At 44.9% G+C, this 25237-nt stretch overlaps 1 protein-coding gene and 1 pseudogene across 1 annotated transcript in view; both read right to left on the reverse strand.

Moving 5' to 3' along the window:
- Positions 1-25237, reverse strand: part of QUA3 (S-adenosyl-L-methionine-dependent methyltransferases superfamily protein) — an 87252-nt gene that overhangs the window by 38904 nt on the left and 23111 nt on the right. Inside the window, exons 3-4 of the mRNA XM_086510209.1 lie at positions 16953-17156; positions 16639-16849 (exon numbers count right to left, since the gene is read on the reverse strand). Of these exons, the coding sequence (XP_086366335.1) occupies positions 16639-16849; positions 16953-17156 (415 nt within the window). The remainder of the gene's footprint in view (positions 1-16638; positions 16850-16952; positions 17157-25237) is intronic.
- Positions 8693-10246, reverse strand: LOC147458768 (uncharacterized; annotated as a pseudogene).

Here is a 25237-nt window from a genome sequence, read left to right on the forward strand (position 1 = left end):
GTACAAGTGTAGCTGCATTCTTAAACTGTCGGTTTGGGTATGCTCGAAAGTGTTACGGGATCCAATGTGTACTATAAGACAATGGCAAAATGTGCAGCTAACATTTTGTCATTGGAAAGTTAGTGACTCAAAGCAATGGCAGAGTGCGAAGCTACCACTATGTCATTAGGACAGGGTTCACACGCAGGCAATACATGAGTCGACGAGGTGTTGAATACACCAGGGTTGACAATGAGCATGTATGTGTCGTATATGTGTCGACACGTGTTGAATACATCAGTGTTGACAGTAAGCATGTACAACATAGATGCAAACGAGGACGTTTGAGATTTCAAGAGGGGGGTATGTCACCAGCGTGTGACTACTATCTATCCTTTTTGTTGATTTCTTTCTTATTATCTATTTACTTTCACTTTTTGGAAACACCCCTCGGGAAATCTAACTGCCCTGCATTGCATAGCTAGTGTGGAACTGTCCAGAGGGAGTCCAGGCCTGAGGGCAAGAGAGCACTAAGGTTGGACAAAGACTATGGTTAGCCAAAGTGGGGTCATTGACTAGCCAAAGTGGAATCATTTGCTACAGAGGCTACATTTCAATTCTGGGTGTGGCCACAGTGTACAAAGAGGGTCAGATGACCTAGAAAGATACAATGGCAGCATCTCCTAAAATTTAGGGAACTGCTATTTTGGGACCTGAAAATGTGTTGACGTCATTACCTCCGGAATGACAAAGGGAACATTTTCTTACTCTGCCGTGAAGTCAACTGGACAACCGGTTGGGATATTTTTAGACGACAACCCCGAAACGGGAAAATGCTTATAAATGTGCCAAGTGGCACATTCTGGTGCACTTTCTAATGCAAGAGAGAGTTGGCGCTGAATTTTAAGCTGGGAGAGGCTCATTTGAAGCTTTTGTCACAGGTTAAGAGCTATGCAGTGCTTGCTTTCCCTCTTATGCACAGTGCGGTGCCAGGAGCGATGCCCTGCACGCTACACACTGCCCTCTCTCTCCCCTTTGGCAGTATGTTATGCCCCACTAGTGGGCTCTTCATTTGACCAATGTACAGTTGTGTGGGTTCATGCGCGATTGCCGAGGCAAGAGCCTCTTGCACAGGTACTGGATTAGCTAGCGGCTATTCCCCCCGCAAGTACAGGTGAATTCGGAGAGGTTTCACGCAAGAAATCTCGTCCGATTCAAAGGGCAAGTAGCCCTACAGGTGCGGGAGCTCGAGGACTTGCTACGGATGCGACCGGCACGCGAAACGGAGCCCGAAACAGTGAATTACAGCCTGCTGTGTATTTTTGCAGGTTTAGGGTTTTGGCCCTAAACGGACCCTAATACCCACAGGAGGTTCGGGGACGCAAGGGGACCGCTGTACAGCTGATCTGGCGCATTTTCAGGGCTGAAAACAGAGAATTCAGCGTGCTGCAGATTCTCGCCAGGTTTTGCAAAGTGCCCGTATGCGTCGGGAAAGTCATTTAATGCGTGGGAATACTGACCGTGAAGGGTTCTAGTACAGTTATGCTGCCGAAATCGGGTTGGAACAGTGGAAATTCAGCCGAGTTTGTGCGGGGCAGCTTGTAGGGAACCACAGCGTTTATTCCCTCTTTTGAACAATAAAGAAATACCGAAAGGGGCGCCTAAGTTAGGGGCCAATCTGGTGTCCGTCTACTCATACAGGTGCAATCTAGCAGCCTGTATCCCTCTCCCCTTTGTTGTGTCTTGAAAGTACAGGTAAAATAGACGACTAATAATGGGTGAAAGCTAAATCAAGGTTTGAAGTAAAGTCTACCGCCCTTTTTGGATTGAACAGGCCGGTTACATTTACCCGAAAATCATTTTCCACGAGAGATGATCATAATTCCGGCCACTGTTCTCCCAGAAAACCTCCCTTGCACTCGAAGTGATAAGTATTCCTGATTCCCAAACTTCAGAGCCGGAACCTGTTTCCGAACATAGCTTCCGCTCTCGGAGTGCCCGTTCCAGAACCTGCTCTTGCACCTGTTCGAGTTCCCTTTGGGTGTAACCATGCCGACTTCTCAGAACGGAGGTGGTCAATCTGACGATGCCCTTACTCTTATCAAGGAGCAGATGGCCACACTTTCCACAAGACGAGCATCATTTCACACTCGTTTGGATCAGATGCAAACGCAAAACACTTCCCGGAATCGTCCTACAACTTCTCGGACTACACATGCTCATTCAACACCTTCATTTGAAGCTTCAGTGGACGACGAACCAGATCCAACTGATGAGATAACCAATCGCGAACTTCAATTACTTCATAAAATTTTTAATGTTGCACAGAAGAAGAAAATGGATGTTAAACTGCCCGAGCCTTATAATGGTCGTTGCGACAGGCGCATACTGGCCAATGGCTATTCAAAATGGAGGTTTACTTATCAAACGCAGACTTGGTCGAGAGTAAAAAAGTTGCACTTCCCGCGTGCTATTTGCAAGGCGTTCGAACCTGCCAATGCGGATTTTCGTGCCCGATCCTCTCTTCGTCGTCTGAGCCAAACTGGTTCCTTCGCCCCGTATATCACAGATTTTCAAAGACTAACTCTGGAGATAGAGAATCTCAACCCCTCTGATATACTACACAGTTTCATTGACGAGCTTGAACCAACCCTGAAGGACGATGTGCACAAATACAACCCTACCACCTTGGATGCTGCAATAGCCTATGTGGAGCGTCTTGGCGATAATCGGCACCCTACACGGAATTTTCTCCCTGGTGACAGATCTTCAAATAGCGCTCGTTTTTCACAGCGCGATTGCAGGGAAAGTTATAGCCAAAGTCAACAGCAACAATCTCAGCTCAGAAAACAAGCCAAAGCGCCTTATTCAACTTCAAGGTTCTATTCTAAAAGATTGACAATCTCAAAGCAGATCTTCTTCAAATGCTCCACTTGATTGTGGTAAAGGACGTGATCTTTCTCAAGATTGGCATTCCAATGGTCAACAAGGCTCTTCCTCAAATGCATCTTCGACTTCAAAGAAGGAAGGATTATGTACAATTTGCGGTGGTGACCATAGATGGTATCAATGTCCAAAGAAACCAAATCCGTCTAATTTGAAAAGAAATTCCAACACGAAAACATCATCGAGTGCTGAACAATCAGCTTCTGCTAAAGGAAAATCTGTGGTCAACACAATTCTTGTTTCCAAGGATACAATATTCTTATGAAGCATGCTCAGTGCAATTCTTCAGTTTTGGAGCCTCTCTCAAAACAACTTTTGAGCCTTCTTGGAACTCTCAATGGTCGCTCCATCAATACTTTGGTGGACAGCAGATGCTTAAATAATTTCGTCAAATATTTTGGCGCATCTCAGATTTTGGTCGTTTATGCATTAGTTTTGGCATAGTTTTCTGAACATCAGACAAGATACACAGGTTATCTTCTACGAGCATTTTGGCAGTGATTTTGGAGCTTTTTGCACACAGGTTTCATGCATTGAGAGCTTGGCATGGTTTATGTGTCTAGGTTGTTAGCAGGCTTGCTCGACTAGACTATTTTATGCGCAATAGATTCCAGAGTTGGGATTTGATGATCTTTTCTGATCTGCCATATGCTATGGCTGTTATGTACACCGATATGCTCTTTTGAGAGAGTTTCTTCATAGGATTTGACCACAATTTTTGTCTACTCCCAAAGTTCTCATCGAGTGGGAGTTGTTTTGGCATAATGCTTGCACTTTTTTTGGCGTCCGTTTGTGCACATATCCTATGATTAGCAATGAGAACTGTACGTTATTTGTGGATACTGCCATCGTACGCTTTTGTGGAGCCATATTTGGCTTGTACGGCATTCCCGGCCATTTCTGAGACTTGGTCCGGAAGATAGCCATTTTTTAGACTCGGCTGTACGTTTGTTGCATATCCTACGTTGAGAGGGTCGTGGTGAGGTTTTCTTGAGCTGGGTTTTCTTGAGTTGGGGTATTCTCAAATGTGGAGATACTTTCGGTGATATAGGTAGCTGGAGATCCCCCTTCGTGGCCTCGCCATAGGATATGTATAGACTCTAGAGAGGACTAGGTGCTCATTAGCCATGATGGCATTTGATATGTCAGTTTGACAGTTTATGCATAGCTAGTACTCTCAGTTGTTCTTGCTATTTGGTCAGAGATACCCTTTTATGCGTTTGGTTACATTTCTTGGCACTTTTGGTCTCTATTTTGGTTGAGATTTGCTCCCAAAAACAAAGGAGACTCTACCGAAATTTTGGGGCTTATAGTTTGCCAAGATGTTGCTTAAACAGCGTGATGTCTTTGACATAAAGAAGTTTGATGGCACAAACTTTGCTCTTTGGAAAAACCAAATGCAAGATGTTCTTGTCCAAAAGAAGCAAAAGTTGCCTATCATGTACAAGGAAAGAACTGAGCAAATGGACATGACTCAGTTTCCGTGGGATGAGCTTGATGAGCTATGCAAGTCTACTATTAGATTGCATCTTGCCAAATCTGTTTACTTTTCCATGTTGGAATGTGAGTCTGCTTACGCGGTATGGCAAAAGCTATGCAATACCTATGAAAAGGATACGGCTAGCAATAAAGTTTTCTTAATGCGGAAACCGTTCAACCTTCGTATGTAGGAGTCTGCTAGTGTTGCCAGCCATATCAATGATTTTGACTCTTTGTTTGTTCAGATACGTGCGCAGCACATGAATATGGATGATGAGATAGATTTTCAAGAAATCTTTTCTCCAGTGGTCAAGATGACGACACTGAGAATGTTGCTTGGTTTGGTTGCCAATGAAGATTTGGAGCTTGAGCAAATGTATGTCATTACTGCATTCTTACATAGAGATCTTGATGAGGAGATTTATATGCAGCAACCTGAAGGGTTTGTGCTAAAGGGAAAGGAACATTTAATCTGTAAGCTTCTGAAAAGTCTTTATGGCTTGAAGCAATCATCTAGACAATGGTATCAAAAGTTTGATGCATTTATGCGTTCCCAAGGCTATAAGCGCAATACTGAGGATCCATGTCTTTATGTGAAAAGACAACCCAATGGACAACTAATTATGCTTATTCTTTATGTGGATGACATGCTCATTGTTGGTCATTCAAAGAAGTACATTGCTGACCTCAAAATGAAGCTGAAGAGTCACTTTGACATGAAAGATTTGAGAAATGCAAATCACATTTTGGGTATGCGCATTACTTGAGACCGTAAGAAGAGATTGTTATACTTATCTCAAAAGGATTATGTGCATAAAGTTCTTGAGCATTTCAACCTGCAGAAGGGGACGGCATTGAGTACCCCATTGCCTGCATATATGAAACTTAGCAAGAACTATTGTCCCAAATCTGCTGGGGAAAAAGCTGCGATGGCTAAGGTTCCATATGCTTCAACTTGTGGCAGTCTCATGTATGCCATGGTGGCTACGAGACCTGACATTGCACATGAAGTGGGAGTTGTCAGCAAATTTATGTCTAACCCTGGTAAAAAGCATTGGAATGCAGTCAAGTCGATTCTCAGATACTTGATTGGCACAGTGGATAGACAATTTTGCTATGGTCGTGGAGATCTATCCATCAAGGGATATGTGGATAGTGATTATGCAGGCTGTGTTGATACACGTAGACCAACGACAGGCTGGATCTACACATTTGCAGGTTCTGCTATCTCTTGGAGATCTGTTCTTCAAGATTGTACGTCGATTTCCCCTACGGACGCCGAGTATGTTGCTTTGAGTGAAGCATGCAAGGAAGCTATATGGCTTGCTCGCCTAGTGGGAGATCTTGGACTGGAGCACAAATTGCCAGTTCTTCACTGTGACAGTCAGAGTGCTATTGTTTTGGCCAAGAATCCGGTGTTTCATTCGAGAATGAAACACATTGATGTGCGGTATCACTTCACACAAGAGTGCTTGGCAAACAAAAAGCTTGACTTGGTGAAGATTCATAGTCAGAGAACACAGCGGATGCACTCGCGAAAAGTCTCTCCAGCCATCAATTTCGGCACTGTCGTGAGTTGATGGGCATTGGGTGAGATGTAGTCGTCCTCACTCATTCTTTCTTTTGGCCTCCCACATTGGCCATCAAGTGGGAGATTGTTGGGTTTGCTGGCCTATGTCCGGCCGACCATCACTAACTCCCGTCACTAACTCACTTACACTTTCTTTATCCAATTGTATAGATAATACATTATGAGCCATACACACTATCTAGATATAGTGTGTGTTGTGTAAGAGGGCAAGGCTCACCCTCACCTGTGTCTGCGTACTCTCTTCTCTCTCGCACTCTCTCTTTTTGCTCCTGTACTCGATCCAACGGAAAGCTGCTTCTCGGACAAGAAGTATCATAAACTCTGATAATATGTAAATACCATGAAGTCTGCTCCAAGAAAAAAATGTCTCCACTGAGTCAGAGCATGTATGATTGCTAACAGCTCTTTCTCGTAAATATGTGCAACCCTCTCAGGTCTAGAGAACATTCTACTCTCGTAAGCTATGGCATCACCCTCCTACATTAAGACCGGTCCTAGACAAGAAGTACCATAAATTGTGATGATCTGTAAACACCGTGAAGTCTACTCCAAGCAAGAAATATCTCCACTGAGTCAAAGCAAATATGACTGCTAACAGCTCTTTCTCATAAATTTGTGCAACCCTCTCAGGTCTAGAGAACATTCTACTCTTGTAAGCTATGACATGCATAGTGACCCGGGACCGGAGATCGAAACGGGGAATGTGTTTCGGACACTCACGTTTGAAACACAAAATGGGGATTCGGAACGGGAAGCTAGATTGGGAACGAGGAACGGAAAATGGCCATTCCCTGTAACTATGATGACATGGCCCTCCTGCATTAAGACTGGTCCCAAACTGCCACCACAAGCATCATAGTAAACCTCAAAATGTTTCTGCAAATCTGATAGAATCAAAACAAGATTAATTGTCAACTTTTCCTTGAGTGTATTGAACGTTGCAATTTCGGAAGGTCCCCACGTGAAGGAAACACCTTTCTGAGTCAGGGTACGCAATAGCGCAATTTCTGCAAACTTTCTAATGAACCGGTGGTAGTAAGAGCATAAACCCAAAAAGCTTTGAACTTCATGCACATTCTTTCGTTCTGGCCGATTCCGAATGGTCTGTATCTTGGCTGGGTCCATTTATACACCATGTGCTGAGACAATGTGTCCCAAAAAGTGTATCTCTAGCAAGAAACCCTCACTCTTTTTCTCGTTGACTACCAATCTGTGCAACCGTAGTGCCTCAAAAATCTCTAAGAGGCGGTTCCTCTGATCTTCGTTCTTGGAGAATACGTTGATATGCCTTCAAATGGCCTGTACTCCCTAAAAATCCGGTCCATCATCATGTTGAACATTGTAGGAGCATTTGTGAGACCAAAAGGCATCACCATATACTTGTACAATCCGAAGGATGTCGTGAATGCGGTTTTGTATACATCTCCAAGAGCGATCCTAATATGATGGTAGCCACTTTTCAGATCGATTCTGCTAAAACATGTAGAACCTTGTAAGTATATCATCGAGTCTGGGTATTGGAAATCTGTTCTTGATGGTGATTTTGTTGAGAGCTCTATAGTCAATGCACATTCTCCAAGATCTATCTTTCTTTTGTGCATCATCACATGGCAATTCGACCACATCAAGCACAAATGGTAATTTTGCTTGAGGCAATACATTGGAGTCTCTTGCCATGGAAGCCTCGCATTTTCTACATGCCAAAAACTCACCAAAGAAAAGCTCATCATTAAGCTTTTGCACATGCATGTCGAGCACTTCTGCAACTTCAAGAATGATATGACTACGTATGGAATCCCAAGAAAGCATGTAACGTGTTTCATCCTCATCGAACCTGCATTTGGAGAGTTTTTTGCATGCATTGAAAGATTCACTCACATCTTGGTCTCCCAATCAATGGGGTGTTCACGTTTTGCCCATTCAAGCCCGAAATCCACGGCTAAATACAACAGCTCACTGCCTTCTAAAGCCCAGCAAACATAGTCACCACTCGAAGCGGAAACGAAAAAACCGGTGTTTCGGAGTTTCGCCAAAGGTAGAAATGGTTGAGAAATGGCACTTTTTTTTTCAATTTGTAAACAATGTATTTCATAAAACAAGTAGCCAAGGAGGGGCCATAGGTGTATTCACAATTGAAAAAGGAGAAGACCTAATTCAAAAGTTTCACACTTAATGCTCAAACACAGAAATGGTAAACCTACTAGTTACAAGTTTACAACTTACCACTTCATAGACTGTTTTGCAAACCAGAACCTAGTACAGTGACGAGTCAAACCAAGATACAATCACACATGATACAATTAAAATGTCAAGAGCCATGACTCATAGTATCCATGATCCAAAACATTAATGTCATAAAATACGAAAGGTGAGAGTCCTAATATGTCTAATACATATCACTGAAATCATTGCAAACATAAGATAGGGTCCATAATCAAAATAGTAGTCCATAATGTGAATGATCATGCTCAAGAATCTGAGTGCTGAGCATCATCCTCTGCCTCATCCTCTTCGCTCTCCGCACTGGAAGAAGAGAAAGAGGACTCTTCTGCACTTCAAAACAACTGAACTGAAAGAGGTGCACGAAAAATGAGAGGCGTAGTAGCAGAGTTCCACCCCAAGTGAGCATTTGCAATTCCCATACTTCTCCCACCATGAGACACGCTTGAGTTGTGTGTCCCGAAGCTTTGCAATGGCTCAACCAAAGTGACTGCTTTGATTCCGAAAAGCCAGCAAATCATCTTCTATTCTTCTTGCTATCCTTACATCACCGAGCGTGTACTTTGCCATATACTCTTGAAATCCCTTGTGTAGCTCATTTGACAAAATTGGTCTTCACTACGCTCTAAAGGGTATAACACATGCGCCACAGCATAGATTGGTTTGTGAAACACACCTCCCTCAACTCATCAACCATGTGACATTGAATGGCATGACACATATGACTTAAACATGACATTTGAAGTAGCTACAAATTAGATAGGACTTACTTTTCTAATGGCCAGTACGTATATTCCTGTTGAGAGCTTCCCCAATTTTATCTATGTACTCATAGAGTAGGCCTAATGTGCTCCCCTCCATGTCGGTGATGCATAGAACCGTGTAGATTGGATTCAAGGATTTTACCAATGCCTACGCCTCCACCAACCAAGATTCATTGAAAATTATTACGCCGGAACTCAAGGAACCTTGGCTTAGTAATGTCATTCCAAGCAAGCCGCACTCTAACGAGACACTCAAACACAATGAACATGTAAGCAAACCTAGTGGAGGAGGGCTTCAAGAGCTCCAAAGTACTATTGGCCCGAAACATGCTGAGTGATTTAGGCCTCTTAGTCACAAACTTGACCATCTTCCTAGCAATAGCAAAGAGCTCACTTACCCAAGGTATATTGCCAATATCCTAAATGAGCAAGTCCAAGGAGTGAGAAGCACAAGGTGTCCACACAATGGTAGGAAACTCATTTTCCAACATGTGTCCTGCTGATACACATTTGCCGATACACATTTGCTGCCATTGTCAGTCACTACTTGCACAACATGCTCTTTTTCCAATCTCCTCAATGACCCTTTTAATTTGTCCAAAGTTGTAAGCACCCTGTGACAGTGACACATGCACCTGAAGCATCTATGGCCTTCCAAAACATAGTTCCCTTGCATTAAGAAATCAAGACATTGTAGACACTTCTCTTGCGCACATCTGACCATCCATATCACAAAGAATAGTGATCCATACTTCTTCCATGTTTCCTTCAAAAAATCAAGCTGAGTCTCTACACATATCTTCTCCTTCTTAAGCTCCCGTGTGCGCAAGGTCTCAGATGAAGGACCTTCCCACTCACATCCTATGCAACTGACTACCCTCATTGTCCTCTTCCATTGCTTAGTTCCGGCTACATTGAATGGAATAGCACATCTTATGAAGAGGCATGTCACCTCACACGTAGCTATCTTCATAGCTTGCCTTTGAATGCCATCTTTAATGCTTGCAGATTGGAGAGTGATAGACCCCTTTTTACCTCCATCAACATTTGGCAAAGGAGTCCTTTTTGCATGAGAAATCGATGACACACCTGCACTTCCTGCTACTGTGGATTCCAATCGACTTCTTTTTTAGCTCAATTGGCTTGCTTCTCATGCACTCTGACTTGTTTGAGTCTCCTCTTCAATGTCAACCAAAGCCAAGCGCTTTGCTTTCCATTCTGTAGGGCCAGTTTTCACGTCAACTTGGACGTGTTCACAAGGTGCCATATCCTTGCCAGGTACATGCCCAAGATGATCTTTCACATGAGTTACACTTCCTGTCTTCTCAAGCCCACAAAAGTTGCATCTCCATTTTTTTGAGCCCCCTCTTCCTCCATAGCCGGCCAATTTGGTCACATACCTCCAATATGTGTCATGGATGCATGAAGACCTAGGAGCCCTGCAAGATACGCACACAATGCACACACTCAACCCACAAAACCCACACACTATCACATGTGACATTAAGCACTCACATAGCCTTAGATGGCAGCGCAAATCACATAGGATCAGGGGTGCAAAGAGGGGCATAAACGCTACCTGGAATCGGCGCAACACGTTTCCTTCGCTCAAAAAATCGCCCACGCGTTTCTGTCCGCAAAAACCAGTGCTCACATTTTTGCCCAAATTGCACTTTTTTTAAAAATAGCACCCCGAAACGCCGTTTCGGCCGGTCCGAAACGGTGGGGAAACTCCGTTCCCATTTCCCCTCCCGAAACGTTGTTGCATGTGACTATGCCAGCAAAGAGGCATCATAGGTAGGGAGGAGGTCACCATGTGCTAGAGCTGAAATTGCAACCTTTCCAAGTGCTAGAACTCCCTGCACACACACACAGGTCTGTTCTTCTAATCCACGCTCTTTTGATTCAAAATTGGCTCCTGTTGTTATAGGTTGGACACTCCAAGCAAGAAATCAATAGCTACACACAAACAAAAACTGCAAATAATTGAACGGAACTTGAATAGAGACAGAAAAGGAGAGTCGACACGACACGGCAGAGTTCCCAGCCAAGACGAACTAGCCCCTAAGATTAGCCACCCTTTTGGTATTTCTTTTATTATTGCTCTTCACAAAGTACAACTCCCAAGGGGTCCAACTCTCTCTGAGACTCTGCGTCCAGATGCTCTCCGAAAGAGTGGCCTCTTACAAGCTTGGACACTCCAAGCAAGAAATCAATAGCAACACACGAACAGAACCTGCAAATAACTAAACTGAACTTGAATAGAGAGAGAAAAGGAGAGTCGACACGGCACGGTGGAGTTCCGAGCCAAGATGCATGCGCCCCAAAGACTGGCGCCCCTTTCGGTATTTCTTTATTATTGCTCTTCGCAAAGTACAACTCCCGAAGGGTCCAACTCTCTCCGAGACTTTGTGTGTCTAGATGCTCTCCAAAAGGGTGGCCCTCTGGGTGCTACAAGGGATATCCAAAAGCACTTATCCCCAAAAGCTTTGACCCCAAAATAGAACTCGAAAAAAAAGCTAGTTTTAGATTTAGTTTTGAATTTTAGATTTGAAGGTGAGAAAACCTACAAAAGTTAGAGGAATTTACTGTAAAAACCTTCAAATTTAGTCAATCTCCCTCTGAAATTTCTCATTTGTAGGTTCGTCAAGTTGTTGGGAAAAAGCTTTTTTGAGCTGCCCCAAAAGCCTTGCGTAAAACTACCAACTCAACAACGCAAATCGCGGAAATCTCGTACAACAATGCCATGTGGCAACCAACCAACGCGTTCTACGAAAATCAGCCCATAGTTCAAGCTTTTGACTTTGGCCCCTCGGCCGGTGCTCCATTAGTTGGGTAGGGGTAGGTTTATATTAAAAACCTAACCCCTTCTGTTTAGGCCCCTCGGCCAAACTTCTCAGTTCAGTTCTTCTTGTCTTCTTGGCCAGTTCTTCTCTGTTGGGCACGCCACGTCATCACTTTGTGGCATTCCCCCCTCTTAAAAGAATTGTAATCGCCCTCGATTACACTTGCAAAACAGCGAAAGGACATAAATTTTCTTCAACAGACACTAACTCTATGTACCCATGCACTAGACTCCACCAATCAAACACTTTTACAAAGACATCAGTAACTGATCAATCACACTTCTGTCGAGGGTCTCATATACAAATCATGATCATTGTAACCCATTTAGCAATCACATCTAGACCACGTTGATTTTTTCACGAATGTCTTGAACTACTAAATCTTGTTACTATCAGATTCATATCCTTTCTTTTCACATTTCAATCAAGCAAACCATCCCCATGACTATCCCCACCAGACAATACATCCACTTAGCATGCAATTCACAAAATCACACACTTATTTCACACTGAACACTCTGTTTCAATCATTCAATCTAGCCATCTCATCCCGTCCAGAACTCTTGATGCACCTAGATACTTTGCAACCATCTCATCCTTCTAGAACTCTTGATGCACTCACAACAATATCCAATCATCTCATCTAAATAGACATCTTGATGCATTAGAATCTCATTTAGTTCGCATTCACTTAGCCATCACATAAAAATCTCGCTGATCTCTAACAAATGTGTAGATTCACTAAGTTCAAATCATTCATCAAAACAAAATGCTCGAGACATTTCATCTTTCTCTACATGTCTCTAACAATACACACATGAAAGAGCACACGTCTTCAATTTAATCAAAGAAATTTTCAATTCAATCACGTATGTTCATAAAATCATCCGCAAAATGTTGTCAGCCTATCAGTATCCCTAAAATCTCATATAGAAATTAGTAACTTTATTCAATCTAGGCAATGTATGACAAAGGAGTGGAATGGCTCCCCTCTTGTGCAGTCCACACCGCACCAAATTCAACCTACTGATTCATCGGTAGCTTTTGGCATAGAGACTGTTGATATTCCAAAAGCTTCAAGGTACAACTCTCTATGAAGAGAATTTGAGATGTTCTCCTCCTCCATCCACTATGCATAGAGGGCCAAAAAGTACCCTTGACCAAATCATCCATTGGACCTAGCTTACCTTTCTGTTCTTTTTTTGTGCCGCCTGTGATCTGTTGGTAGCCCCGCTGGCCTCCCCTATCCACTGGCACCTCAATCTGAATCATTCGAATTCTATTATGACCCATCAACCAATTTCCTTATTTCGTTGAAACCCTCGGATGCACTTTCATCAGAGAATCCCTTACTTTTGATTCCCTTACTTCTTCGAAATCCTCTGATGAAGTTTCATCCGGTTCCCTTGGTTCTTTCTCTTCATTGGAAGACTCTTGCCCTGTTGAGGTGGACACTGGCTTGTCCCTAGGATAGAACAATGAGCCGCATGCATTCCAAAATCTTGTTTGGCATGCCCCATAAGTCTTTGAATGGAGTCAGAATTCTCTTATTGACAATACCGTCGAATCTCTTTTGGCAATCCATAGCAAAACCGCTCAAGTTGGTCCTTCAAAGTGACCCTCCGAAACGAGGACACTGGCAAATAGGTATCCGAAAACCTCTAGCAATAGTCATCCAATGTGTCTTTCTTAGTCATTCTCATATGAAGCCAAGCCGTGATGACGTTGTCAAGCGTTTTTTGAATGGGCAAGAAGCTAATCAGTAGAGCGGGAATGCTTGTCAAATTGCCTGTTGTACATAGGCATGCATAGCCCATTGCACTTGGGAAGTGGTTTGTAAAGGCAGATGTAGAAAGGTTTGGTTTGTCTTGTCTGTTTGCTGATGTTTTTGGTCAAAACGGATATCATATGTATTGTTATTTGGAGCTTCTCCATTGAAGCTATGTTGAAGAATTTTTGGGATGTGCGAGCTCGATGCAGTTGGTGAGTCTGAGCTTGTGTGAGTTTCGTTGAGAGGTTTTGTATTGCATGCTTGGACTCACTTTATTATTGGTGCAAGGGTGGGCTAATGTATCTACAAGCAAAGGTAGAGGGTTAAATGAAAAAAGCGTCTTTCATAACTACGGGAGAGCTGTGAGTAGTGGAAGGTCATTTTTGGAAAGGGGAGTGGTGGCAAGCAGAGAGAGAGAGAGAGAGAGAGAGAGAGAGAGAGAGAGTGCCAGCTTGGGGGAAACAGGGATGCATATGTTTTGGCTGGAGTACTATCATTCAGCCTATGTAAGGGGAATCACCAATTAGAAGGGGGGAAATGGAGCTACCAATGGTAGCAGGTGTGGAGCATGCAGGGAAGAGCCAGGTTGTGGGTACATGAAGGAGCTTGCTCCCTTGTGGAGGGGTGTTGCGTGGTTTGTTTTTGTGCCGAGGCATCTTAAAGCAGACCGGGGTAGTCATGGAGGAGTTGCTGCCAATGATAAGTGAGTCGGAGTTCCCTACAAAGTTACGCAACATTTAGCCTGTTATTTTGCAAAGTTCATACTTTCAATTGTTGATAAGAGCCATCATTCACCTTGGGGGCCAGTGAGATAGATGGAGACATTAAAAACCAGATAAAAGAAAGCGAGACCTGGCTATGGATCACAGTTTGTGGCACTCAAGCTTTGTGGGGGGACTTTTGAAGGTTTCGAATGAGGTCGCTGGCAATTAGAAAAGCCATACATGCCATTACTGATGTGGGGCTATTGGATAGGAGTTGATATCTGTCCTACTCGTGGCCTCTCAGATGAGTGTGTGTTTGCACAACTCGGCATCAAGGGTAATCTGCACTGATCTACCAGAGCATGCGTTAAATGAGGCAGATACATCAGCCTTTTGCAGAAGACGGCTATTCTGCCAGCCTTTTCAGCGATCAATCCTAGCGTGCAGATCAGCCAGCAGGACAGGGCGGCCTTTTTGCTCCACAGCAGCATTTTCAGATTTGCAGGCCGCCTCCTTGTGATGAATCGGCTCAGATAGAGACAGAGAGCTGTTGTGTAAGCAACTATGACAATCGAACTCGCTCTGGTGTAAGGGCATTGCATCAACAAACAAAAGTGGGGAGTTAGCAGCAAGGATGTTGCTAAATAGATGCGAAGGATAATCTGCAACAAGGACAGAATGGTACTACGTTTATGTACTTGAAGGAGTTCATAGCAGCCTTATTGCCCGACTTTATGGAGTTTCCTTTTAAGTTAAAGCACTTGGGAGAGGGCTTGAGTTGGTAGCTCTATATAGTCTTTGGAGTTGTAATTGCACGTGTTTGAGTGGATAGGTTTGTGATCCCGAACTGACAGAGAAGCATTGCTATAGAGGTGCCCCGCTCCGGCTTTCTTCTGTCAACGCCGTCTTAATATTCTTTTGTTATCCAAGCTAAAGTGAAAATTCTCTTGAACTTTACCCGCTCCTCTGCGTAACAACAGGTAAGATGCCACCTTTCGCACCTTGGAGCGTTCTGAGAACTAACCTCCCGAAAAGGCGACATTAAACTGTTGTATGAACTCAAGGGCCTGATGGGTGTCTTGGTAGCCTGAAAACGTGTCAAACCTAACTACTTGACCCCCATCCTTGAACTCCTTGGTCTTCTTGTCCATTCGTTCACTGTCAAAAGAGGATGAACTCTCCTCCTCTAAACTGCTAGAGGGCCTGCCATGCCTTCTATACTTTTTACAAAAATTTGCTTTTTTTGTTTTTTCTCCACTTATTTCCGCCTTTTCTCATCCTCTCTAGGACTAGAGGACGATGAACTGTCGAAGCTCTCTGAAGATGAAGAAAAATCTAGGTCATCCTCGAAAATGAACATGCTTCTTGGATATGCTTACTATCTTGAAAGTCAACTTCCGGCCCAAATAACAGGGGAAATCTACTGATTTCCTCTTCTTTCAAGAGTGCTTTAAGACTTTCCTTGATTGGTTCATGTTCTTTTGAAGAGCTCTGTCCAACTCTTTTTGCAAGTACTCTTTCCACTTTTTTGCACTCGACTTTCTTTCAACTTTCTTACCGCCTTGAGAGGAGAATTGACGGCCTCTCCCCATCTCAAGTGAATCTCATCAATCGGGTAATTCTTCAAGTGTTCCACATATTTCAGGTCGCTGGAGTACTTGATCAGTCTTTTCACACATGTGGCAACCTGCAATTGACGTTTGTACTCATCTCTGTCAAGATTTCCCACTAGAAATTTGCCGAAATCTCTGTTGGTTTCTTCAGTTCTCACGCTAGGATTCAACTTTTCTTCATCTCCCCACAAATGGGTTTTTTCTCTGTCGGATTCTCCCCAAGAAACCATGTGTGTTGCAGAAGGATCAAATCCTTCGTAGAAGAAGAATCGTTATGAGCTCTGACACCACTGTTTCAGGCTTGGACACTCCAAGCGAGAAATCAATAGCAACACACGAACAAAAACTGCAACTAATTGAACTGAGCTTGAATAGAGAGAGAAAGTACTTGTTACTATAATATCAAACCTGGTATTTTTAAGTTTGTCACTGCCTATATTATCTCCAAACATGTAATTTATATAAACTCCATTTATACATGTATCACTTCACAATCACATCACTTTTGCCAGTGCTAAGCCTTTCACACTGTACCATAATGCAAACGCATGTTCATCACATACAAAGAACTACATAAAATCTTTGTTCTATCTCAGTATGACTAATTGGTAGATGAAACCTTAAATAAAAAGCTAAAATTGCTAGAACAAACTTGCAAAGACGAAGTAATACATCACACGTGGAAGTTAACAGATAAATAAAGCACAGCAACTAAGATGACTCACTGTATGATGGAAAGGATATTAGACAACGAGAACAATGTGCAAGGTCAAATCCAAAGGAAGGAAATGGAAGCCGATGAGTTCCAAGCATGGCTACAAATGCTGGGATCCCCCTTTCCAGAGCAAACTGTATCTGCGCCTTATGGGAATCACGAGGGGCAAATGAGATCGTTAAGACATCTTTCTCAAGCATATAGCCTCCAAAACTTGCCACCTGCCAGAATTCCATATACATGCACATTGCAGTCATTCAGAAAACATTTTTATAACACAATGTAAAACCTCAAGAAAAGAAACCAGAGAATAGATGTACATACGCCACTTCCAATATCCAGAGCAGTCCTCATAGATCCGTCATTCAGAGGTAAAATAGTTTCTAGCTTCTCAATATATTGACGTGCCCCATCAGTGAACATGGTGCCACCTCCAGGAAACACAAAATAGCTTCCTTGTTCTTTCATCCACCCCTGATGACCTTTTCGCTCTGCTATCTTGCTATGCGGCATGTTACTGTACCAAATCTGCAATCTTCCACTAGAACTGTATAAGAAATCATGAATACACAAGCTAAATAACTGCCTCTTCTGATACAGCATGACACGGATCCTATTTTAGTCACAACATAAGCTAACAAAACATGATACATCCACAACAAACATTTAATAAAACAGTCATTTCCACAAATTGAAACAAAAAGAAATATATAATCACGGCACTTAAAGGCTAAGATTTCCTGCCTCTTCTGATACAGCACGACATAGATATACCTAGATGAATCCAGGGAAAGCCCACATTTACCTTAAAAGGGAAATGCAAGCTATAGAGTCATGGTAGTCATCCCAAAAAAAAAACAGCCATCAGCTCCATCATGCAAAGTATGGACTAAATATAATGACATCCTCTCTAGATTCTAATTCAGTCACAAAATAAGCTCACAACTAAACACAAGCGTGACGCGATACAGCCACAAGCAGCAGTCTATAAAACGGTTGTTGTAGGATGGGTGCCCAAACAGCTGCTGCATACGTCATAGCAGGGGTGACTTAAGTGATGAAAAGCCACCCCTTTGTGCAAGGCTCTTGAAATTGTGCTTGGTGGAAACGCTCTAGCATCACCAATGCTGCATACCCTCTAGTAAGTCTTTCTTGGGCTGCACTCGCCATGGAGAAGCGTCCTGTGCTGGCTGTTGCAACAACGAAGATATCTCCACATAATGTATGATGCTCCTCACATCATGTAGGCCAATTGCAGATAGCCTCTATTTTTGCTGCATCTATAGTAGCACCCATTGTCACGATTGTGACTATGTTACAGTATTACATCTACTCCTAGTTGCAGACATGCAAAGTGCCATGCCAAAGAGAAACCCCTACGCTTGGATGGTCACGACCCTTCGCCCAAGAGACATGCCTCTTCGCCAAAAGCCACACTCCTTCGATGACTGCTCACACTCCTTCGCTCTACGGTTGCGACTCTTCGTCCAATGGTTGCAGCTCTTCGCCAAAAGGATGTGTCTTTATTTCACGAGGACGTGGCAATTGTTAACTATGTCACGAGGACGTGGCAAATGCTAACCTTAGTTGTTGGTTTCTTTCCAATGACTTTTGTTTTATTTTTGAGACCCTCTTTTTGAGGTTGCAAATGGTCGGACATTGTATGGCCAATGTGAACGATAGTTTCACCCGCAGACGGGAAGTTGGTTGGCACTGGAACTCGTATAGTAAGAGGATGTCTAGGCTCAGTTCAAGATCATGTATCTCCCCCCCCCCCGCACTTACCAAGTTGGTGGATACTAGGAAGTGAACGGAATAAAGGCATAAAGCCAAGGTGGGGTCACCCAAGGAAAGTACCCAACAGTTGGCCCACATTGCATTTTTGGATGCGGTCCCAATGGGAATAGATGGTAAGAAGACCAGTGGGAGCCCAACGGAAGCATCTCCTAAAATTAGGGAACTGCTATTTTGGGCCATGAAATCTACTCGCGTCATTACCTCCGGAATGACAAGCGGAACGTTTTAGAACTCTGCCGCAAAGTCAACTGGGCAACCAATCGGGAGATTATAAAGCGGCAACCCCGAAACGGGAAATTGCTTGTAAACGTGCCAGGTGGCACAATTTGGTGCACTTTCCTCTTGCAAAAAAATGGGCACTGATTTTTAAGCTGGGAGAGGGCTCATTTGTTGCCTACCACAGGTTTAAGAGCTATTGACTGCAAGCTTTCCCTCTCTTGTACAGTGTGGTGCAAGAAGTCATATCCTGCACACCTCACACTGCTCTCTCTCTCTCTCTCTCTTCCCCTACATGCAATAATGTGATGCCCCACAAGAGGGCTCATCATTTGACTCATGTACAGTTGTGTGGTTACATGTGTTTTTGCTAAGGCAAGAGCCTCTTCGAGCAGGAACAGGAGTAGCTAACTGCTACTCCAAAAGCACGCACCGGTGAGCGTTATAACCTCACCGTATAGGTGCGATTTCAGCGCTGGTTATGTGCTGTATTTTGATTGTTTTTCAGCCATACGGACGCCAGAACCATTGGGAACAGTGCCCCACTGATAGAGGACAGATCGGGGACTATTTAGGCTGAAAACAGGGCAGCAACCAGTAAATAAAGCGTGCTGAATTTACTGTTTTTGGGCAAGAATCCAAGGGTTTATGCCAGTGGAAGGGTGAGTTCCAACAGGGCAATTGGTTTTGGGCAAGTTTTGGGACTGTTACGCTGCCGAAATTTTGCCAAAACAGGTGGTATCTACCTAGATACAGGTAAAGAATTCCCAAGACTCTACTTTGTAATCTACCCTCTTAAAGAATAAAGAAATACCGTAAGGGGTGCCAATTTTGGGGCCTACAGGTTGTCGACGTCTGCTCGGAGCATTCTAGCTTCCGAGCCGTGTGTGTGCTTTAAGTGTTAATTCCCGTCGCAGGTTCCTTTTGCAAAGTACTCTCTCTCTCTCTCTCTCTCTCTCTCTCTCTCTCTCTCTCTCTCTCTCTCTCTCTCTCTCTCTCTCTGTGTGTGTGTGTGTGTGTGTGTGTGTCTAAAGTAAAGTAAAGAAATTCGGGTGAAAGCCAAAGTCTACCGCCATACGGGCCGGTTTCACTTCACGTCCAAAGTCGCGTCTCTTCACCATGAGACGTGTCTTTTCTTTTGTGTCTCTTCGTCTCCCATATAAGGAGCCTATTGTACTCAATTTTAAAGCATTCATTCAATCAATCAAACACACATTCATCTCTTGAGTCTCAATTTGATCTTAAGTATGAAGTTTTAGTCTTAAATATAGGATTAGCACCACTAACCCTCACAGTGGTATCAGAGCAAATTTTTTCCCGGGACCCGAAGGTTGTGAGCCTCTCACCCTCGCCGCTACACTCTATCCCCTTCCCAGAGTTGCATGGAAGCAGAAGAAAGGTGGTACACACACACACAAACGAGCATGAGGTAACGTGACTTTTTATGTTCCAATTACACAAATAACAAACAGAACACAGATGTGTGTGCGACCCCGTGCACCTTTGCTCGGGTGACACCCTTTTGAACCCGCCCTCGCACCCCTTCCTGCAAACAGGCACACAGCAAGCAGCACACATGTGCGTGTTGAAAATTATTGCAAGCGCTCTCGAACTGCACCTCTTCATTGGCAACTTTCCATCGGGTCATGCCTCTTTATAGCCAGGTGGTACCTTTTCATAGTGGCTCTTCACCGGCTGCCCTGCCCTTCTTGAAGGTACCCCTCCGTCGTGCCTCTTCATTGCTGCCCCACCTTTTCACCTACATGGCGCCCCTTGGGATGCATACCTCCTGAGTCCCCCTGCATGCAGAGGTGCACACCCCTTCTCAAGGATCGCACCCCTTCACAAATCGTTGGGATTAACTTCTGCGTTGGCTGAAATTGAACGTCCAACTCTTCGCTGGCTGTTTTGGTGACCTTTTGCTGGTGTTGTTTTCTTATGCTACCAACCAGCAGCGTATATATTTTTACGCTTTCAGCCAGCAGTGCAATACTTTTAAATCAACCCATTAAAATGCTTTAACTTGGCCGGCCTTCCCCCAAATTAACCCCAAATTTAGAGGGTAATGTGAAACCAGACTTTTAATACCCACGAAACCTCTAGCCCTCTTACGTAAAAACAAAAACATGACCAGCAGACATTATTCAAACGCTGCCCTCTCACCCTCCTCCAGCGCTAGAATCATTTCCCCCTCTCTGCGATGGCCGACAGGGATTGCTTGCATATTCCCTTCATCTCGTATATAGATGCTATTCCGGAGGACGTTTTACCCGAAAATCCTTTTCCGCGAGAGGTGATCGTAATTCCGGCCACTCTTCTCCCGGAAAACCTCCCTTGCACTCGAAGTGATAAGTATTCCTGATTCCCAAACTTCAAAGCTGGAACCTGTTTCCGAACATAGTTTCCGCTCTCGGAGTGCCCGTTCCAGGACCTGTGCGTGCACCTATTCGAGTTCCCTTTGGGTGTAACCATGCCGACTTCTCAGAATGGAGGTGGTCAATCTGACGATGCCCTTACTCTTATCAAGGAGCATATGGCCACACTTTCCATAAGTCTCGCATCACTTCACACTCGTTTGGATCAAATGCAAACGCAAAACACTTCCCGGAATCTTCCTACAACTTCTCGGACTACACATGCTCATTCAACACCTTCATTTGAAGCTTCAATGGACGACGAACCAGATCCAACTGATGAGGTAAACAATCGCGAACTTCAATTACTTTATAAAATTTTTAATGCTGCACAGAAGAAGAAACTGGATGTTAAATTGCCCGAGCCTTATAATGGTCGCCGCGACAAGTGCATACTGTACCAATGACTGTTCAAAATGGAGGTTTACTTATCAAACACAGACTTGGTCGAGAGTAAAAAAGTCGCACTTCCGGCGTGCTATTCGCAAGGCATTCAAACCTGCCAATGCGGATTTTTATACTCAATCCTCTCTTCGCCGCCTGAGCCAGACTCGTTCCTTGGTCGCGTATATCACAGAGTTTCAAAGACTAACTCTGAATCTCAGCCCCTCTGATAAACTACATAGTTTCATTGACAGGCTTGAACCAACCCTCAAGGACAATGTACACAAATACAACCCTACCACCTTGGATGCTGCAATAGCCTATGTGGAGCGTCTTGGCGATAATCGACCCCCTACACAGAACTTTTCCCTGGTGACAGATCTTCAAGTAGCGCTCGCTTTTCACAGCGCGATCACAGGCAAAGTTATAGCCAAAGTTAACAACAACAATCTCAGTTCAGACAGCAAGCTGTCACAAAGTGATGACGTGGCTGCCCGAGAGGAAAACCCTGACTGCTGCTAAAAACCCTAAATCTGCAAACCCTAACCCTAAAACCTGCAAATCCTAAAATCTGTCAGAAACCCTAAAATCTGCAGGAACCCTAAACCTAACCCTAACCTAAAAGGGAAGCAGTGAAATGCGCAAACCTAATGACGTGGCACTGTACGGCACAACCCGCTTTTTGCGGCGTAAATTACGGAAAGGCCAGCTTTTGCATGGAGATAGCTTTTGCGGCAGCTTGCTTTTGGCTTAACGTAATTGGAGGGAGAGAGAGAAAGAAAGAAAGAAAGAAAGATTTTTAACGTCTATGTCAGGCCGAAATCGGCCTATGAGACAGATCAAATGTACATGGTGTGTATGTCATCCGTCTATCGAAAAGACAAATGAAACAAAATTGATACAAAACTGAACTGAATGTAGGTAGTGGAGTATCTGAGGAGGGATGGAGCTCTATCTCTAGGGGTATATGCATGTCTGTATGCTCAAGGTAGTACAATCATGAGAATGCATCAAGCTATCTAGCTCCATCCTGTACTAATGGGGGGATGTAAGATGTGGTACATGGGTGGGTCTGGTGCCAAGGCTACCCGGATGAAAGCTGTCGGGTCGGCCCTCATCTGAGCCACTCGCTCCTCAGTGGCACGGCGCTCCCGGGCTCGGATCTCCTCGATCTGTCGGTGGTGGGAGCTCGCGCCCCTGTAGCCTGTGACTCGTGGTCGTCGTCTAGCTCGGTTCACCTCCGCCTGTGGGAGTGTCACTCCCCTCTGAGTGTCTGGTGAGGGGGGGGCGGAAATCCTCTGAAAGAAGTCTGAGCTGCGACTGTCTCCCCTCTGTCTGTGTAGCTGTGTGTGGCTGTAGTAGTGTGTCCCGATGGCTCTGTATCTCTAGTAAGAAACGTCCGAGCTGTCTCTGATCTCGAGATTCCATGATCTCTCGGAGAGTGGGTTGTCCTCTGAATAAGGCCTCATACCTGCCTCTGATCTCAGTGTATGCTCTGCATCTACATACAAAGTGCTCCTCACTCTCCACCTCCTCTGTGCAGGCTCTGCAGATTCGCTCCTCCCTGGGAACACCAGTATGTCTCTCGATCTCAATCTCTAACCTGTGTGAAGCCACTCTCAGCTGACCAATCGCCACCCGTGAGCTATGTGGCATATATGTGTCCATGTAGCGTGGTCTCTATATGAACCCCCCAGACAATATGGTGAGAAACTGGTCTCTGTAATCTGACATCCTCGTCCCCAAGCTAGGTGCCTCCCAGACTCTCCTAGTGTATAGCTGCCACAGATCCTGTCTCAATACCAAGTTCCTCTCACTGCGAGAGAGGTGAACATATGGTGAGTGGGGGTCGTACTGGAATGGTGGTAGGCTCTCCATGTCAAGACCGTGTCCCTCAAACCATGCTCTGACCTGTGAGTACCATGCTCTCTCATGTCCATTCTCTGATAGCTATATAGCTGCCTCAAATGCTCTACGGGTAAGTCTGTCAGGAGGTAGCTCTCTCATCCTCTGGATGAAGCAAACTGTCTGGAATAGTGCCTCTACAACCATAGGTGGTGTGGCGAGCTCGGCTCTAATAATGTCATGTGGCACTGTCTTCTTGCTGCGGAGCAAGCGTGAGATCATATATACCTGTGGTCTCTCAAGCTGTGTCCACTGGTCAGCTGTCAATCCTGGTGCCCATACTGCCGCCGAGTACATCAAGGCCGGGGTGACTAAGGTGTCGAAAAGCCACCCCTTCGTGCGGGGCTCCTGAAAGTGTGCCTCTGAAATCAACACAATATCATCAGCATATAACATGATGTGGACCGGAGTACCTGCCAAGTCGCTCCCCTCTCCCCCTGCTCGCAGTATGTAGTCGGAGATCTCGTCGATGTATAGCCCAAAGAGTGTCGGGGAGAGTGGGCATCCTTGCTTAACACCAATGGTGCTAGCAATGGTCTCTGAAAAACCGCCTGGGCAACGAACCCGACCCGTCACCCTCTCATAGAGAGCATATATGGCCCAAATCATCTCTGTTGGTACCCCAATGCTGTGAAGGCGCTGGAAGAGTCTCTCGCGTGGGACTGTGTCAAAGGCCTTGCGGAAGTCCACAAAGCAGCAGTAAAGCCTCTTCTTCCGCGCCTTTGCCCCATCAATGAGGCAGCGCAGAACGAAGATGTGGTCAATGGTGGAGAAAGCTCGTCTGAAACCTGCCTGGCCTGGAGCTCGTAAACCCTCGATCTCTGCGTAGCAGCTGAGCTGTGCCTCAAGTACTGCTCCATATAGCTTGGCCATCGTGTGGCCAATCATGATAGTCCTGTAGTTCCCTGGGTCCAGGGTGTCGCCAGATTTGTGGATAGGCACTATGGTGTGCTGTGTCCACTCCTCTGGGAAGCCCTCCCCTATAGCCCGGTTGAAGACATGTGCAATCAACGGGGCTATAGTGGAGGCCGCATAAATTATGTGCTCACTCTGTAATCCAGTATGGTCAGCTGATCGTCTGTGCTGCATGCGGCGTATGGCCCTCTCTACCATCTCTGCTGTAAAGAAGGAGGAGCACGTGGGGCGTGGCTCGTGTGGTTGTGGGATAAGAGGCTGCCCTGGTACTTCATAAAGTCGCTCTGCATAATCATGCCATATCTGTGGATCCTCAATAGCTGTAGTCGGACGTGGCTCGCGCAGGGTGCGCCATGCCGTCGCGCTATCCATGCTCATGAATAGGCGGTATAGCTCAAGCTCCTGTGCCTCTTTAAATGCTCGCCGCTTTTGGCGTGTCAGCGTCTTCATATGCCGTCTGGCCTCTCTCTCTGTGATCTCTCCTAAGGCTCGCCGTGCACGGAGGCGTCGGTATAGCTCTCTGCACTCATCATCATACCAGCGGTTCTGAGGCATAGTCCCGGGGGGGGGGAGTGCGTCCTCTGTGAGTGGTGTGTGGAAAAGAGCTAATAGCTGAAGTGTGGAGAACGGAAGAGATATGTGATGTGAGAACTGAGAGTGGTGTGGATGGGTGGAGGAGACATAGGCCATGTTCGACCTTGGCCGAGTAAATAGAGGCTAGTTCATGTGTGAAATGGATGGTGGTGTGTGGAGTGTGTGTTGTGGAGCTGTGTGGGATGGTATCTCCGGTGATGGAGAAAGAGAGGTATGTGTGGTCGGCTCCGATGGGTATGGGTGGAATGGTGAAGGATGTGATAAGGTGTGTAGCCTCCCTGGGTCCCAGAATATAGTCGACTGTACTCCCCCCTCCTTCTGCAACTCCATGTGGCATACAAGTCAGGCCCCCTGAGGTGGGCCACTGGACCATCCCGTTATAAG

The sequence above is a fragment of the Adiantum capillus-veneris genome, chromosome 4 (assembly GCF_014529385.1).
Source record: "Adiantum capillus-veneris isolate H3 chromosome 4, ASM1452938v2, whole genome shotgun sequence".
Taxonomy (NCBI): Eukaryota; Viridiplantae; Streptophyta; class Polypodiopsida; order Polypodiales; family Pteridaceae; genus Adiantum; species Adiantum capillus-veneris.